General features: G+C 40.5%; 2 protein-coding genes across 6 annotated transcripts in view; one reads left to right on the forward strand and one right to left on the reverse strand.

Moving 5' to 3' along the window:
• fam185a (family with sequence similarity 185 member A) overlaps positions 1-18,273 on the forward strand; it is a 60,284-nt gene that overhangs the window by 11,520 nt on the left and 30,491 nt on the right. For all 4 annotated transcript variants that reach the window (XR_012400364.1, XR_012400362.1, XR_012400361.1 and 1 more), the window contains exon 9: positions 14,546-14,671. The gene's annotated coding sequence lies outside the window, so the exon portion shown is untranslated. The remainder of the gene's footprint in view (positions 1-14,545; positions 14,672-18,273) is intronic.
• LOC141380946 (prostasin-like) lies at positions 272-17,981 on the reverse strand. Of its 2 annotated transcripts, XM_073943015.1 has the most exons (7): positions 16,874-17,063; positions 15,630-15,650; positions 7,890-8,058; positions 7,727-7,809; positions 7,541-7,612; positions 2,458-2,600; positions 450-962 (listed from the first exon to the last, which is right to left on the reverse strand). In XM_073943015.1, exons 1-7 carry the CDS (start codon positions 16,923-16,925, stop codon positions 735-737), a joined length of 768 nt encoding a protein of 255 aa, XP_073799116.1. In that variant the 5' UTR covers positions 16,926-17,063; the 3' UTR covers positions 450-734. The 2 variants fall into 2 exon arrangements, with proteins under 2 accessions (XP_073799115.1, XP_073799116.1); XM_073943014.1 differs by having other exon boundaries at positions 272-962; positions 7,541-7,809; positions 16,874-17,981.

Genomic DNA, 18,273 nt, shown 5'->3' on the forward strand with positions numbered 1-18,273 from the left:
TAAAGATAAACAAAAACAAGTTAAGCAAATAAGACAGACAGAGAGACTAAGTAAGGTAAAATTGAGTAGCAGTCTCTGTTGTTTACCATGTTACTTTGAATATCCGATCAGAATTATGCAAGTATGACTTCAAAACAACATTAACACGATCTAATTCACTGTAAACAATGTTGTACTTTGATAGTCATTTAATGCTTATATCATTTCCTTATTTAGAATTTACAAAGAATACTTTTCTGAAATTATATTATTAAGGAGAATGTCTGAATATAAAACCAACTTTACCTCTTTTTTATTGAGAATATCTACACAAAACGCAGAGACACACATTAGTCAAAGAGGCGTGTGTTGCTGTATACTGTATGTTTAGGCAAGAGAGGCGTGGAATCTTACTGCGAAGAGAACATCTTTGGTCAAAGTGGACAAAACCAGGCAGGTTTACACCAACAGTGGCTGTAATCCATTGTTTAATCTCTGAGAAGCGGACGAAGACATCAGGAATATTGGGGTTTTTACATATTTTACAATAGCTGACAAGGCTGAACCCACACTGAATACTGCTTTGCATAACTTATAAAACAACACTATGTGAAAGTAGTGCAGGTTTGTGTGATTTTATGTTACCACATCTCAACCTTAATAAAAAATAAATAGGGCTACACAAATTATGTATGTAAACATGCATTTGTCCAGCAAGTGTGCTTTTTGGGAGGATGGGCATCAACATGTTATGTTTATAGATGTGTACTTTGGCTGACAGAGAAGCATGAGTTCAGAGGGTTGAAGGTGATAAATCCTGGAAGGTTCTGGTTGATGGAGCGCATGATCCAGTTCTGATACTGTGATACGCGTGTGTAAACTCCAGGCTCATAGGGCTGACCACAGTCATGACCTTTACTGATGATTCCAGACTGAACCCACACTGAACACTGCCGACTGACCATCGGACCACCAGAGTCCCCCTAAAGAGAGAGTGAGAGTCACTGTTTTTCTTTTAGTGCAATAATCAACATCAAAACTTTAAATATGAATATATAATGATCTAAAAGGAGGAAGTTAAAGGAAAAAACAAAATAACAATAAGTACAATCAAGTCAAAATTCATGCACATTTTAAATGGATAATTAACCCCCAAAATCAAATTTAATTAGATAAGTAGGCTACAATACAGTACATCTTATTTATGCCACTGTTTACTGATGCTTACAGAAAACATATGCTTATCAAGTTATATAATGTTTGCTTGCCTGAGTACACTGTTAACAGTTTTCTGTAGAATCTACTGTAACTTGCTGGCAATAGTTCACCAGTAACTTACCAGTACTGTAAATCAATTACAGCAAAAATACTATTTTTAAATTTACAGCACCATTTATCTTGCTGTATGTGTATTTACACAGTTGTATGTACACTATCGGTCAAGTTTAAGGTGTGTTCGTTTTTTAATTCTTATTATTTATTAAATGTAATTTACTATTACTATTACCATTAACAATAACAATATTAATAACAATGATAATTAATATTAGAGTGATTTCTGAAAGATCAAATGACTGTAGACTGGGGTAATGAAGCTAAAAATTCATCTTTAAAATCACTGGAATAAATTAATTCATTCATTCTTTTTCTTTTCGAATTAGTCCCTTAAGTAATCCAGGGTCATCACAGTGCAATGAACCGCCAACTTATCCAGCACATATTTTGCATGTTTTCCAGCTGCAAACACACTCATTCACACACATACACTGCGGACAATTTAACCTTCCCAAACTGGAATAAATGATTCAATTAAATGACAAACTACTTTTAAACAGTTATTTTATAGTGTAAAACATTTCACAATTTTACAATTTGTACTGTATTTTTATGAAATAAATGCAGCCTTGGTGAGCAAGAGAAGCTTATTTTAAAACATTTAAAAATCCTACTGACTCCAAAATTTTGACCAGAAGTTTATATCTTGAACAAAATCTAAAATATACTTCACAATGCAACTTTAAAATACACTAACATACTGCATAACTGTCCTACAGTAAAATACAGTTTTAATTACACTCAAATACTGTGTGATTTTCAAAAAAGGTTAAGAGGGGAGGTCTTTGCTTTTACATTGATGATTCCCTGCATGTTTACAGTATTAAATGAATTTTTAAAGTTATTTTAAATATGCCTTTATGATTTTATAAAATTTAAATAATGCATTTACAAAATATTCTTGCAATTAGGTTACAATTTAAGATTTAAAATTACATCCCTGGAGTAACCTTTGAACTAACGCACATTCAGATTGGCAAATTCATTTTTGAGAGGATTAAAAATTAAATGTTGCCATGTGACACAAAGCATTGAATTGCAGTTCACAAATTTTTCTTGTTTTATTGGAATTTGTTATATTGATTTAACGACGCATATTCCTGATGTGCGCACAAGTTGTATCAATCTGATTGACTGTTGTACCTGGCAGGTGTCTTTTCCACCCTGCAATAAACCAGCGCACATCATGTTGTCTGTAATGGTGGCACCAAGCAGATTATTACAATCTGAATTAATTACCACTGGAACCACAGTCTGCTGCAGAGTCCTGGGATGAGACAAATTCACTGGAAACACAAAAATGGCCATCAGTCTGTAGTGAGTGTGTAACAAAATGTCCTCAAACTCTTTTCTGTGTCCTAGGACATTTAATTCATTTGCCTCTAGGTAAATGACTAGGATAAATGGCAATAACTTGTGCTACAAACCAGTGTTTTTATGACAAAACAAAAATCAGTGGAAGTGAATGTAGAGTCTGGAAGTTCTTCTTGACTTACTATAAGGTGGATAGGTCATTTGTTTCTTTCCTGAAAATGATCCTTAAGAGATTTCACTGAAACATTGCTGAATGTAATACATAATGCATTGTGTGCTTTTATCAGTGCTAAAATTTGTGAATTGTGTAGCTTGATTAGTAGGGCATTGTCTAGTGGCAGCACAACAAATATGGGCTCGATCACAGATAAAACAGGCATTACTCATGCTTTAAATGGACTGTGAATTATGTACAAATATGTAAATATGTATTAGTTCTGTGAATCTGTAATAAGAAAAACAGCGAGGAAGGGTCTATATAATCCACACTAATTAAAGTCGAGATAAAATAAAAAAATATATATATCATTATAATTGAACAATATAAATATATATTTATAATAAGTTTAAAGTAAACATTAATTCATATTTTATTTATTTGAATTGCATTAATATTATGCTATTAACATTACATTAGCCTATTAACCTGTGGAAAGGCTGTCATCAAAATCAGGGAACAGCTTTTTTATTGGTTTGGGGCTTGTGACTATCTTTAACATGGACATCAGTGATTTAATGATTTGCCTTAATCTAAATAAGACAATAATATGAGACTGGTGTTTACATGAGTTGCTTTTTGAATGTTACATTCATGATTCCCAGTTACATGTTATAGCACATAGATCAGTAACATCATTGTGTCACCAGCCTAATGTTTCCTCCACAGTTTGTGTCTGTGGTCCTTTAAGATAATCAAAAATCACTGTTTTCGTGGTAGACACTTAATCAGAGTAGTGTCTTCATATTAAAATCAGAGTATTGTGACCATGTAAACATACTCACTGAAAGTGCCAGATAATGTCACAATTTTAAAAAGTCAAAGACAATCCATTCCTCACCTTTAAGTTGATTCCATGAGCCCTCACATTTCATAAGTTTGACGTGTTTCCCCATTACACGCAACTTTTGTAAAGCATCTGCTACATGTTGGTGTGTCAGAATCCTTGCTTGTAAAATATAGCCATAGTTTAGAATGCTCAGTTTAAGCAAATTAGATGAGCGTGTTGATGAAGTGAGTCGCTCACCGCATGCGCCATACTGTGCGTTTTGCCTTCTATAAGCAACAAGAACAAATGTCTGACATTGCTTACATACGTATCCCTCAAAGCTGTTTTAAATTAAATATTTAGAAATGGTGTGACACAACGCGTACTTATGTGTGCCTTTGATGCACCCCTTGATGCTTAGAAGAGTTTGATTCTTAAGGGCGTCACACACCAGACGTGCACATTTGCATATTATTTAAAATGAAACTATTGACTTGGCACTTTGTGGCTCGGCAGAAATATGAACAGTCATGAGTCGTGGCTGGGTGCCGCAGAAAGGCACTGACTGATGAATTCTAAAATGCATGGCGCTGTGCGTCACCGAGCAGTGCTTCTGGTGTGCGACCCGCTTTATGTCCTTGTCGCAGAACCAGTGGCACTGGAATTAGCCAGCGAAATTCATATGCTGATTCGGTCTGGTGCATACCAGTTCCAAAGGTACTGGTGCCACAATGGCATCGGGTCTCGGTACCCAACCTAGTAGTGATTTATATAAATGATGTATCTTCATTATATTGTAAAAAGTAATTTACCCTCATAATCTTAAATCAAATACCATGTAGCTCCCTCCCCTCTCAAAATGACTTTCTTTAGGTTCTGGTCACATGGAATGCTTTTAGGGTGGGGCTATCAGTCGATATGATTCCGTCTGTAAAATGTAGCTCCTTGTTCTCTTCATCATCTCGCATCTGAAATCATTCTGCAACAGAAGTTGCTGACAGTGATTCTGGTGGACAGTAATTCACCAAAGTGCAAACTGGCATTCAATATATGCCTCCATTTAGCTAACAACATCCATCTTACCACAATCCATTCGGTTACCAGAAGATAAAATTATGCATCACCCTAAATTTCTTCCCATTTCAAAAAATCGGGTGTATGACATGATCAGGGGAAAAGTACAATCTTAAAGTCTGCATGAACAAAAAGTCTTTTTTTTTTTTTTTGATACAGTTCCTAAAACATTATTAAAATTAGAAAACAGTGGGCATGGCTTTTTTCTACTGCAAGCTAATATCATGTATAAAGTAGGCATTTCATTCAGAAATATCATGATAATTATTTTGGGAGAGTTAATACTATATATCCCATCATGCCCTGCAGTCACACACCAGTTCCAGGTCACCTCTTGATTACACACAGTCTAAGCTTGTCATGACTGATTACTTGCCCTATAAACACTCCACTGACACACATCCTAGCTGAGTCTTGTTTCCACTGTAATAGGCTTTTCCTTTTTTGTGTTGCCACCTGCCGTGACTTTTCACCTGTTTTCCAATTACTCTTTGGGTATTGACATGCTACCATCTGTTCCTATGTGAACCTGCCTGACTCTTCAAATAAGAAGAGTTAGAATTAGATTACAAGGGCAAGCTTTTTTTATGACATGCACGGAAGAATTGTTCAACACAACTAATGTAAGCTAACAAAATCAATTAGGGCTGCAACAACGAATCAATTAAATAGATAAAAATCGATTACTAAAAGCGTTGGCAACGAATTTCATAATCAATTCGTTGTGTCGCGCGACACGGAGACGTTTGATTAAAAAAAGAACATTTTAGCGGAGCGGAGAGAACACGGCTCCTTTCTGTCTCTCGCACGAGTTCAGCGCTTCAAAGACAGGGATGATGCGGAAGAATCACTACAGAATCCTACTTTTGTTCCATTTTAAAGTGAGAACCGTAAAGTTCTTTGTGTTTGTGTCTGACGCTGAGCCAGAGAAAGACAGCGGGGTTAAGTTGGTTTTGTTTTCGGTATTCCTGACACATTCAGTGATCAACGGCATTAACTCAAAAAAACCTCTAACCCTAAAAAGATCTAAACTGTGTTTCCTACAAAAAGACAAAGCAGGTTATGTTTCACACAGGGCCGGCCCGTGGCATAGGCAGTATAGGTAAATGCTAAGGGCGCTGTACATCCAGGGGGCGCCAGAAATGAGCGGGGTAAGTTGGTTTTGTTTTCAATATTCCTGACACACATTCAGTGATAGATGGCAATAACTCAAAAACCTCTTACCCTAAAAAGATCTAAAGTGTGTTTCCTACAAAAAGACAAAGCTGGTTATGTTTCACAGCTGTCTTTTTCTTTTTTTCACTCGATATTATGAGCACTGTTCCGTTTAAGTAGTTGCAATATGCGCTGAGGCAGAGAGCGCTCGTGCTGAGCACAGCTCTCAGTAAGGGACCGTCGGAAAAGTGCTTCTTTTTTTTGTTTTTTGTTTTCGAAAACAAAACCAACTTAACTCCGCTGAAAGACGTGACATATTATCACAATTATGCAGCGTTTTAACCGCCTAATACTTCATTTATGTTTTAGATATGTAACTACACACAAGTAGTAGTAAAACAATACATTTAGAGTTTGTAAAACACACAAGAAAGTCTTAACATTCAAATATAATTTGCCGGTGTGTTTTATTCATATCAGATACACATTACACATAGTAAAAGTAAATATAAAGTTGAATCTACGCTTCTCTGATTTTACCAGCCATTTACTTGCATGTATTTTGGGAGTAACTTATGAATGTACCTGCTGAATCCTGCGTGTTCTCGCTCTTTATGAATGAGGCAGCAGCGGCAAATAAACATGGAAACATCCATCTCACGTTATAAATGACGATCACTTACACATTTATGTGAACTGGAATATAAGGTAGTTGATGACATGATGAGCAAACGTGAATATGTTGAATTAAAACAGAAAAAATAAAATAAAAGGGATACATCTGTCATACAGCGCTGTTGTGTGCGGTGTGTCACGTGACAAACATGATGCATCGCCACAGAAACATTAAGGTTGAATGTTCTGAAAAAAAACTGACTCCTGGGGCCAGATAGAATCTTTTAAACTCGGCAGTGAAAAGGTTAATAACAGCAGTAAAGCATCGGTGGTAGAGTTACTCTAAAGAGACTAAAGACACATTTTTATTCACTCGCCTTTTTTGGATCCTTAATTTTTCATCTGTTGTCATGTATAGCTGCACTGCAGAAAACGTTTCTTGCTTAGTTATTTTGTCTCGTTTCCAGTTCAAATATCTAAAAAAATCTTACATCAAGACCAGACAAAAAAAATGGCATGAGAAAATGAAGTGATGCTGAAACTTCTGTTTGAAATTGTATCTTATTAAGATTTTTTACCCCATTGGCAAATAATTTAGCTTGTTTTAAGCAAACAATCACTTAATTTTGAGATTAAGAGATTTCTTATGCTATTTCATGTGTCTAGTATGTATCTTTATTTAAAAACATTTAGATATTTGGATTAAAAAACAGGACAAAACTAGTTAGTTTTTTATATTATTATTATTATTATTATAACAGTTCAGAGATGAGCTTTTTTGAATAAAGGGTTGGAAACTAATGCTTTTCTTGTTTTGCTTTTTTATCCAAATAATTGATTAATCGAAAAAATAACCGCCAGATTAATCGATTATTTAAATAATCGTTTGTTGCAGCCCTAAAATCCATATGGTTAGTTTCAATTTCAAGTGTACTTTAACTTCCATTTCATGTTGACTTTAAATGGACAGTACCTGCATTTTGAATGCTTATGCTGATTATACATATCTGTCATTATTTTTACATCTACTAGAGGGCGCTTTATCTTAAAATGTAACTAGGTTATTTGGTGTGATACTCTACCTCCAGCTGCTGTTTGTCCCCAGCCTGTGATCCAGCTGCTGGTGCCTGAAGGAAAGCTGCTGTTTTCTGCTGCTAAACACACAGGTCTAATATATTTGTTAAAGCTGACTGAAGCGGACAGATGCAGGAGAGCAATATCATTGTTGTAGTAATCGCTGCTGTAGGAAGGGTGAATGAAGAGCTCACTTATTGTTCTGTTGACTTCATGGTCATGAACTCCCTGTTGTGTCCTTCTTCCCAAGTACACAAGCACACTCGACGTGATGACACTGAATACGGACCATGAAGAACACAATGAATTACAAGTGGCTAATGTTTAGTGAGGAATGTGTGTTTATGCAGTTCTGACCTGGAGAAACAGTGAGCAGCCGAAAGCACCCATTCACTGCTGATCAGGGAACCGCCGCAAAAATGACCATTATATCTGGGGCTGTGAAGACTAACTGTCCATGGCCACGCCTCCTTAGGTGCATCCTCCCCGCCCACAATACGAGCGTTTAAATGCCGACGTCCACAAACTGAAAGAGAGACATTTATGTTTTCAATTGGTGTTTTAAATTATAATTTTCTCAGCTTTCGACTACTTAAATGATTTCTTTGAGACTCTGTATGTACAGTACTGGCTTCTTCTTTTTCATCAAACTATCAATTGCAAAATAAGCTCATCCAAATTACATGGGAAAGTACACTAGGGAAAACAATAGGAAGAGCAGGAGCTTTTGCTTCTTTAAAACTACGCACAATGCAATGGGTTTGTGTTTGAATTAGGACATTGTTCTTATCTTTTTTTTTACAACCTTCAAATCAAATTTATAATGGATTCAAACAAACGCTACGGTTACTAAAGTAACCCTCGTTCCCCGAGGGGGGGGAACGGAAATGCTATGTGGAACCTTCCACAATATGGGGTTTCGTCAGAAACCAATCATCTGAAAGAGTATAAAATCAGGCCAATGAAATGCCAAATGAATTGGCAGCGTCAGCATGCACAGCTGGCGTCAATGACAATCAGTCAAGTATATAAGACGCGACTAGTGCAATGCTCGACATCCTTTTGAGCTGAGGAGACTTTCACGCTCAACAGCTAAGGGACAATCGTTGTGGCGAAGGTACATAGCCTTTCCATTCCCCCCCTCAGGCAACGAGGGTTACTTTAATACCCGTAGCATTCCCCTTCGGATGGGGAACTCCTATGCTATGTGGAACCTTCCACAATATGGGGAAATCTATGGAAAATGCCACAACGAAAGCACCTTACCGCGTCCCTGGCAAAGGGTGCGCCATGCAGTAGAGCGAGCACACCTACAACGCTGCGAGATGCAGTTTTCCAACGTGTCCCCTGGCCCTTACTCACCTTACTTACCTGTTCAGGTTTAGCTATATTTTTCGGAGAGTCGAAAGTAACCCAGTAAAGGGTTTTAATATGACAGTACATTGGGAAAGCGTTTAGTCCCGATAGGGAGGACGCTGCGGAGTTCACCTGCTACCCAAGGAGGGGAGACCTGGTAACAGCCTGAGGCCCAACCACGGAAATGGGGGAGGGGTACATAAGAGGATGGTTAGCGCCCTAACACAAGGGGGGACTAAACCGTGGTTGAGTGAGCTTATGGGATCGCCCGCAGGGGATCACGCATAGCAGGCACCTATACCCAGAACAATGGGTATTTGCCAACAACGCAAGCATGCCAACAACGTAACGAGCCAACCTCTGACTCCTCCGCTGAGTCAGATGCTGGGGGCCTCGGAGGAACTTTGTAGGGTTCACCGAACGGGGGAACTGAACTAACAAAGCTGAAAAAGTGCACGTACCTCCGTGTTAGGGAGAACACTTCAACCGATTTGTTTCCTCAATTACCAAGGGTTACCTAATACCCTTGAGGAAACCGGCTCCATTCGCAGATTTTAAAACCTAGCAAATGTATTAGGTGTTGCCCAGCCGCAGCTCTGCAATGTCTGTCAGAGAGGCGCCGCATGCTATCGCCCAAGAGGATGCGATTTTCCGTGTTGAGTGTGCTCTCACCCCTGTGGGACACGGCTCACCCTGGCTCAGAAGAGCGAGGGAGATGGCATCCCCTCTCCAGTGGGCCAACCTCCATTTAGATACGGCACTTCCCTTCTGCTGACCACCGTAACAGACAAAGAGCTGGTCAGAGGATCTAAGCACTGTAATGAAAGGGCTGAGTCTGCCTCCTCCGCAGGCAGCGCTTGCAGGCTCACTACCTGATCCTTGAACGGCGTGGTAGGAACCTTGGGCACATAGCCCGAATTCTAGGCACGAGTCACTGACCAAAATTGCCTCCAGGTCCCCGACCCTCTTAACCAATGCCAATGCGACCAGCAAAGCTGTCTTCAAGGACAGAAAACTCAAGGATACTGAATTGAGTGGCTCAAAGGGCTCCTCACGTAGGCTCGTAGCACTACCGCGAGGTCCCAAGAGGGCATGAGAGGGGGGCGGGGTGGAACCATATGCCTCGCACCTCTGAGGAACCGGATAATGAGGTTATGCCTCCCCACGGTGCCGCCATCTACGCGTCATGATGAGCGGAAATAGCAGCCACATAGACCTTCAGTGTGGAGGGCGACAGGCTTTGCTCTAGCCTGTCCTGAAGGAAAGAAAGCACAACATTGATCTGGCAAGATCGGGGGTCTTCTCGGCGAGAAGTGCACCACTCAGTGTATAGACTCCACTTCAGGGCATAGGAATGCCTCGTAGAGGGTGCTCTAGCCTGAGTGACAGTATTAACCACCGCCATCGGTAGGTTACCTAAGTCTTCCTCGCGTCTATGGACAACACGTGGAGGTTCCACAGATCTGGGCGAGGGTGTCTGATGGTGCCCTGTCCCTGATAAAGTAGGTGCTCTCTCAAAGGGACCCTCCAGGGGGGGGGCGTTGCGAGGAGGGAGAGTTCAAAAGTCCGGTTGGGCCAGAGAGGCGCAACTAACAAGACCTGCTCCTCGTCCTCCCTGGGTTTGCACAGTAACTGCGCGAGCAGGCTCACTGGGGAAAACGCAAGTTTGCGCGTGCCCCGAGGCCAGCTGTGTGGCAGTGCCCATGACAGCTGAACAGACTCGGGGTGGAGTCGGCATTCTCCTGGGGCAAGGAGCTGCCATGAGAGCCAGTTGGCTGCACGGTTGGGCTCGCCCGGCATTTGAACAGCACGCATCGACTTCGGCCACGTGTGACTCCGGAGGAGCAGACGGCGAGCGAGCTGAGACATGCACCGGGAGCGCACATCCCCCATACGGTTGATATACCCTCCCGCCACCGTGCTGTCCGTCCTGACCAGCACGTGTTGCCCCCTCAGCGCCGGTAAAAAGCGGTCCAGAGTGAAAAACACTGTCAACAGCTCTAGGCAGCTGATATGCCAATGCAGCTGGGTTCCCTTCCGCAGGTCCGCAGCAGCATGCCCGCAACACACGGCCCTCCAACCCGTACTGGAAGCATCTGTCAAAACGACAACATGCCTGGATGCCTAGCCCAGGGGCACTCTGGCCCGTAGGAAAGAGGGGTCTCTCCAGTGGGTGAGGGCGAGGCGACACAGCAGAGTGGAGTCACTCGGTATGTGCCCACCGGCCATGCGCGTCTAGGGACCCGATCGTGAAGCCAATGCCATGGTGGTCTTATATGGAGCAATCCGAGCGGGGAGGTCGCGGCCACGGATGCCATATGCCCCAGGAGCCTCTGAAAAGATTTCAGGGGGACCACATTTTTCTGTCAAACTTTCTCAGATAGTCCAGCACTGGCTCGGTGCGCTCTCGTGAGAGGCATGCCTTCGAGACCAGCTCCAACCCGAGAAAGGAGGGGCTCTGCACGGGGGCGGGCCAGCTCTTTTCTTGGTTGATCTGAAACCCCAACAGGTGGAGGTGCCGGAGGACCTTGTCTCTGTGCATAGTCAATTGTCCCCGAGAGTGGGCTAAAATCAGCCAAATGTCGAGAGAACTGAGCATGCAGACGCCCGCGAGGAAGTATGGAGAAATGCATATACGTGTCCATCAAGACAGGGGTGGACGCAGGACTGAGCTTGGTGAAATACATGCCCGTGAACTTGGAAAGCTGTTTCACGAACTGTATCGCATAGCCGAGTCTGATTGTACGGATGAGCCATTGCGACGGGCTAGCCCGCGCCAACCAGGCAGGCAGAGCCCTGCAAGTGAACCCGCCTGCACGATCGCTGACATGCCAGCAGTGAGGCAGCATGGAGTAGGTGGGCTCGCCCGGGGAGCGATGGGTTCCCACGGGAGAGCGAGAGGCGAGAGACGCGCTCTGGTCTCGCACCCAAACTCTGGAGGAGGGGCTGCGAGAGGAAGAGAAAGGAGACTGTTCTCTCGCACTCTGTGAGCCGTTGTTGAAATGCACTGATCCTGCGAGCTGGAAAGCATAGCGTCCCAAACTGGCAGTGTTCAGTCACATCCGAGGAAAAAGAAAAAAAATGATAGCGTTTTTTTTTTTTTCAGGGATGCTTCACAATCCGTTTACCGGACTTAGCAGCACCCTGGGGCGGGGGGCGCTGATTGCCTGCGAGATGCTCGGCACAGCTGCTTGGACAGAGACACAGGCGGGGCGGCGGAGCAAAAAGCTACAGACGAGCGCCCTCTGCGAAAAGCAGTGGATGTGGATGGCTCGGTGGAAGGGAGCGGTCTTATGATCCCGCCGATAGATTATAACACATCGCCTCCGACTGCTTCATCACCGGCGTGAACGCCTGGGGGAGTTCACTGACAGTGTCGCCGAATAGGCCAGCCTGGGATATGGGTGAGTTAAGAAAGCGAACTTTGTCAACATCACACACATCACCAGATTTAGCCTGAGGGGGCATTCCTGGCCACTAAAGTGGTCATCGTCCTTCCCAGGGTGCGGAGCTCATGCCCAGTTCTGGGTCGGAACCATCCTTGCCGCAGCTGGGCCAGCACCTGCGCTTGGTAGTGCTGGTAGGTGGCCAGAGCATGCAAGGTGAGGGTGGAGGTGCACGCAGCACACTGCGTAAGCCTACTGTGTGAATCCATGAAGAAAGGTCTTTACACCCCTCTAGTCGGCAGAAGCAGCCTGGGAAAGCACGGCCACAAAGTCTGCTTCTAGATTCTACATCGCGCTCATCAACCCGGAGGGAGGAGCGGGTTGTAATCCTCATCAGACATTGACAGCCCACCCTCCAAGGATGGTGAGGATGGAAGCGCACGCAGATCGGGCAGAAAAAAGTGCCCTCAAAACTGCGTGAGCTTTCTGTGCACGTCTGGGAAGAAGGGGACGGTAGGCTTTGAATCCTCCACATCACACCCATCTAGTCGGTCCGGTCGCGAGGCTGGGGGATAAACCATCACCAGGCCCACGGCCGAAGCAACCCGGGAAAGCACGGCCATCATGCCTGCTTTTAAGATGCCAACGCCGTGCTCTCCACCACAGAGGGAGGGAGTGAGCGGGTTCGCATCCTCATCAGACAATGACAGCCCATCCTCCGATGCAGCGATGGACATCTGATCCTCAGTGTCAAGTGAGAGAGCGACCATCCGAAGAGGGAGCGCTATTCTCACCTGAAGCTTGAATGGAGCGCTTGGAACAGCGAGAGGTCTGCAGCCCGAAGGCGGCGGATTTACTCCCACTGAATCCTTATATCTGCCCGAGTGCAGGGGACAACTGGGGTGGGTCGCGATCTTAACTGCGCAGCAGACATGACATCAAAGAGATGGCATGCACTGCCCGCAAGCACAGAATTAACATGCTGGAGACATGAAACGTAGTGCTCATGCCCATCATCCGGGGATAGAAAACCACCGCATCCAGAAACGCACGGTCGGAGCGACGTCTTGAAAAAGATGCGCTGCAAAACCGTGTTGCTCTTTTAGGAAAACATTTTCCCTATATACAAACCGCTCTTGGAGGACCGGACCCAAAGAATGCCAGGCAAGGGAGAAAAACCCAGCTCAACCATCTGCCACTGCATATACGCACTCTGGACCGGGAGAAGCTGCTTCTCGATCTCTCTCTGTAGACACAGGTTGGAGAACCCTCAAAGACTCTCTCAGAAGCTAGTGAAAGGCTCTGAAAGCGAAAAGGATGTCGAGCATTGCACTAGCCGCGTCTTATATACTTAACTAATTGTCATTGATGCCAGCTATGCATGCTGACGCTGCCAATTCATTTGGCATTTCATTGGCCCGATTTTATACTCTTTCAGATGATTGGTTTCTGACGAAAACCCCATATTGTGGAAGGTTCCACATAGCATTGGAGTTCCCCATCCGAAGGCGAATGATTGTTTCTGTAGTTCAAACTACTAGTTTAAAATGAGCTGAAACAATACAGTTATTGTATTTATTAGACAATTTAATTATTTGATGTTCAATCCACTTTCATTTGATAAAAAATAAGTTAACTGAGTAGTTTTATGTTAAGACAACATAAATGAATTGTGCTGACGCAGCTACCAGGTTAGTGGAGTAGTAGTTCCCATCATGCTTTGCGGTGGACTGCATTATGAGGTGGAGATATTGACAATAAAATTAATCTTGGAAGTTTTGAGTTAGGAAATGAACTTGTAAGAGTTTATTAAACCCAGGCTCATTCTGAATACGTACCCCTATATACATTTCTGAAAAAAGCAAAAGCTATGTTTTTTTTTTTGCAGTTTTTGTTTTTGTGAATCAGCCAGAAGCCGCTGTGTACACTTTTTGAGATCTCAAACTTCTTTCGTGAGTGCCATTCACGCCTGCTGTTCTCATGTAAATCCACCAGATGCCAATGTTGACTAACTCACTGACTGACTGACCAACCGACCAATCCCCCCATCCTTCTCCTTCCCTAAACCCAACCAATAGTATTTTGGAAAAACACCTATTGACATCCCCTCTCCCCCCTTCTCTAAACCCAACCACAGTGTTTTGAAAAGCAATCCAGAAAAAGAAAAGCCTTCTAATTTTCTCATGTTGCCAGATTTTACCACTTTCTCACCCTGTTATTACTTGTTTAATTAGTTTTTTTAACTTTTGTTTTTGTTTTACCTGCTTCCAGGAGCTGCTCTTTACTGGACTTGAACCCTATTGTTGTGGTCAACTCTGCTCTGCATCTCAATGTCGCCGACGTACGTTTCGAGCAAACGGACAAACTGGTAACAATGGGAAAGCCATCCACATGTAGGTAAGTGTTCAGTAGGTTAGCGAGAAAAGGATCTGCATCATACTGCCCCTTAGCATTCGTTTGAAAGATGAAATGCAGACATACATACTGTACTTCTTGCTACATAATTTACAATCTCCAGAAACGTATATGGGGCTACGTTTTCAGAATGAGTCTATGTTGTGTTTATTTCTTATGCTTTCCTTTATTCGCTCATGCTTTAGGTGTTTGCAGCTTCATAAACAATGTTTGCTTCATCACTTAGTGTGCTAATGCCAGTTCTGAGATCATTCTCTGTCATTAAGCTATTGAGTTTAAAAATTTGTTCTAGGAAAGTTAAATTGATGATTAAAGGTGATTTAAATGAAAACGATTTAACATTTCTAATTGCCTTAAATTAGTTTAACAAAAATTTTAGAAACATTTTAATAAGTTAACATGGTTCAAATAGGCTGAAATAACTTGATTCAAATTGGTTGAAGTATCACAATTACATTTTAAGATAAAGTATTCCTTCATTTAAGTTCATTCAACAACTGTTTTTTGAGTGTGTTATATGGGAAAGATTAAATAGTGTGCTATAGTGTGCTTCATTAACACACCCTGTAACATTTAACAATGAAACCAAGTTGTTGGTCTTTGTGGCTGTTTAAATGCTTTTGCCAACAAGAGAATCATTCCACTCTGACTGTGAAAAAACACTGGACAGACTAAGTAGAACAGTTACAATAATTAAGCGGTGCCTGTACAGAATGCACATATTATTCTGTTGATGAATTACACATAACTGGCACTATGAACATCATCGTTTATACATAAACAGTGCAATAAACCTGACAAAATCAGATGTTTTGTCTAGATAGCACATGAAACACAGACTGTAAAGGCTCCACCCTCTTTTGGAAAAGGGCTGGACACTTCAAATGTGTGCTACGATAAATATTATCCTTTAATTATTCTTAGGGAAAGGTGCTCTTACCATTCAACTGAGGGAGAGAATCTGCAATAAAAACAGGGTGATAGATTAACAAACATCTTTATTAGTTAACAATCATATAATGTCAAACTAATAAACTAAGATAAAGTTAAGGTGTGTGACTTTAAAGAGAAAATCTATAGTGACCAGAAAAAAAGTCTGTCTAAATTTTTTGGTAACACTTAACAATGACAGTCGGTGAAGAATGATGTGCTAATATGTAAATATGAAGAGTTCAGATGCAAAAACACTCTTTACCATAAATGTGATATTACTGAACTTACACACAGGATCCTGATAAAAATGCTCATTTTAGAGGAAATGTTCAGATGGCATTTAGAAGTTTTTGCATCTGAACTCTTCATATGTAAATTAATGTTCATCTACTGTTACATTGAAATACAATAGAAAAGTCTTCTGTCTACATCACAATGAACAGTTTAATCAAAGGACTTCATGAGTAGTTAAAAATGAGGTAATGATACCCTTTAAGTGATGACATAAATCTACATGAACAGGTCAAGAGTTCATTTTGGTTACATTTAGCTTAAACTAAAGTGTTAATTAACAAATTAATTAACAAACATGCGCTAACAAGTAATAAAGGAAGCCATTATTCTCACATGAATAATGTTTCTACATGTTGTAGTTAAGGTTGGTTCATGCTTAGTGCATGTCTTAACTTATCATTAGTTCTTTATTACTATTTATAATAGTTATCATTAGTTCATAAATGTTTAGTTAAAATATTCATGTCATCATTTATGTATTAAAAAATATATATATAGAACTTTAATTGCCTGTTTCTTTCTATAGTAGAATTATCTGACTACAACAAACAACAACCATTCACTAGACCTTTCTTTTTTTTAACCAACATCAATATGTATGAATGCACAGTATGTCTTTTAATATTCTATAAGCATACTTTTATGTTTCCTCATTATTGCTTTTTGAAATCTTTAAAATGCATCTTTAATATAGGTTCACTTTTCAGTGACCTTATAAAAACGTTGAACCAGTACTGCACACATTTAGGTTCTTAGTAACAAATGTTTGTACAAATGTACTGTATGTATATTATCAAATACATTAGTAATAATACTTATTCAATAGTTTAACTGTTTAGTTTTTATTTTTGTCTGTGTAATTTAGATGTTGTAACTTTAATTATTTAGTACTTTGCACTCACAATAGATAACAAAGCAACAAGCACAGCTGTACAAAATGATAAAATAACATCCTACCTTTGAAGCATGCGAGTAACGTCACAGATATAAACACCCACATGTTTCTCATTGCTAAGATGCAGGACTGTGCTTGTTTTGTCCTTCAGAATATCATTTGCAGATTCATCCTTCATTTCTTATTATCATATTTTATTCCTTGCTCTCTTTCTATAATGTTAGACCAGGTTCAACAGTTATATTAAAGCATAAGTGACAGGGATGGAAAAGACAGTTTGTTATAGTGCCTACCTTTTATTTGCATGTCCTGCTATGCAAATACACTTTACTGAGGTGGAAATCGTGTGGTTACAGCATGTCTAGTTGTTATTAAAAGAATAGCTCATCCGATCATGAACATTTTTGTTTATGCTGTTGAACACTAAAGTAGATTTTTTGAAGAAGACTGAAAACCTGTAACCATTGCCTTTCACAGAATAACAAACAAATATGTTGATGGTTTTTAGTGTTCTTCATAATACTTTAATGTTTAATTAATTATTAATTATTTAGTGTTTTATGTATTTTACCTTATTTAGTGTTACACAGTTTACACACAAATAGCAGCACAGCAAGTTCTTTTGCAAAAGGAAAAAACATTTTTAAAAATCACAATTTTGACACTATGGAAAACAAGATTCATGCGATACGAATGTATGGTTCATGATTCATTGACACAACACAATGCTGTTCTCAGACTTTTTATATTCATTTGTCTTATAAAGTCTAACTTTTAATTTTTTTTGTTCAGAGATGTTGTTAAAGTATATGAATACATTGACCAAACCCAGTTTTATTTGTTGTTCTCTTTGCCTTGTTTCTCTAACAACCTTTAATTCATCATCTGTCTAAGATGCTCTAAATCCCTGATGGTTCGGAAAAGGCACATGATAATGAATATTTATTTTCTATTCATAAAGTGCATGGTTTGGTTCTTGTACATTATATCTTTGACCAACTTACCAATATCCCTCATGAAAACATACTGAAAAAACCTCTAATATGAACTTTTTGAGAGAGAGAGAGAGCTCACAGTGCCACAAAAAGTATATCAACATCGAGACCATTTCTAATAAATCCAAGCTAGGCTTATTGGAGTTACTAGGCCCGTTTTCTTATATGTGTCATTTCTCATAAAAAAAAAAAATCTCATAATTTTTTTTTATCCAAAAATGAATAATTAAATACCCCTGTGTGTATATTTGAAGTAATAATTCATACACTCAACATTCAGATTAAATAAACAACACATATTAAAGTAAACGACGATGATATGCATTGTACATGTGCATATTTTGACATGAGGAAAATATTGTTTTATAGTCAATAGTTTTTACATTACACTTTTAGTATAATTTTCTTTTGTTCTTTTTTTAATCTGTCTTTCTTGATCCAGACACAATGTGTACGCGTTCAGTTGT

This window comes from Danio rerio, chromosome 25 (genome assembly GCF_049306965.1).
Source record: "Danio rerio strain Tuebingen ecotype United States chromosome 25, GRCz12tu, whole genome shotgun sequence".
Lineage (NCBI taxonomy): Eukaryota > Metazoa > Chordata > Actinopteri > Cypriniformes > Danionidae > Danio > Danio rerio.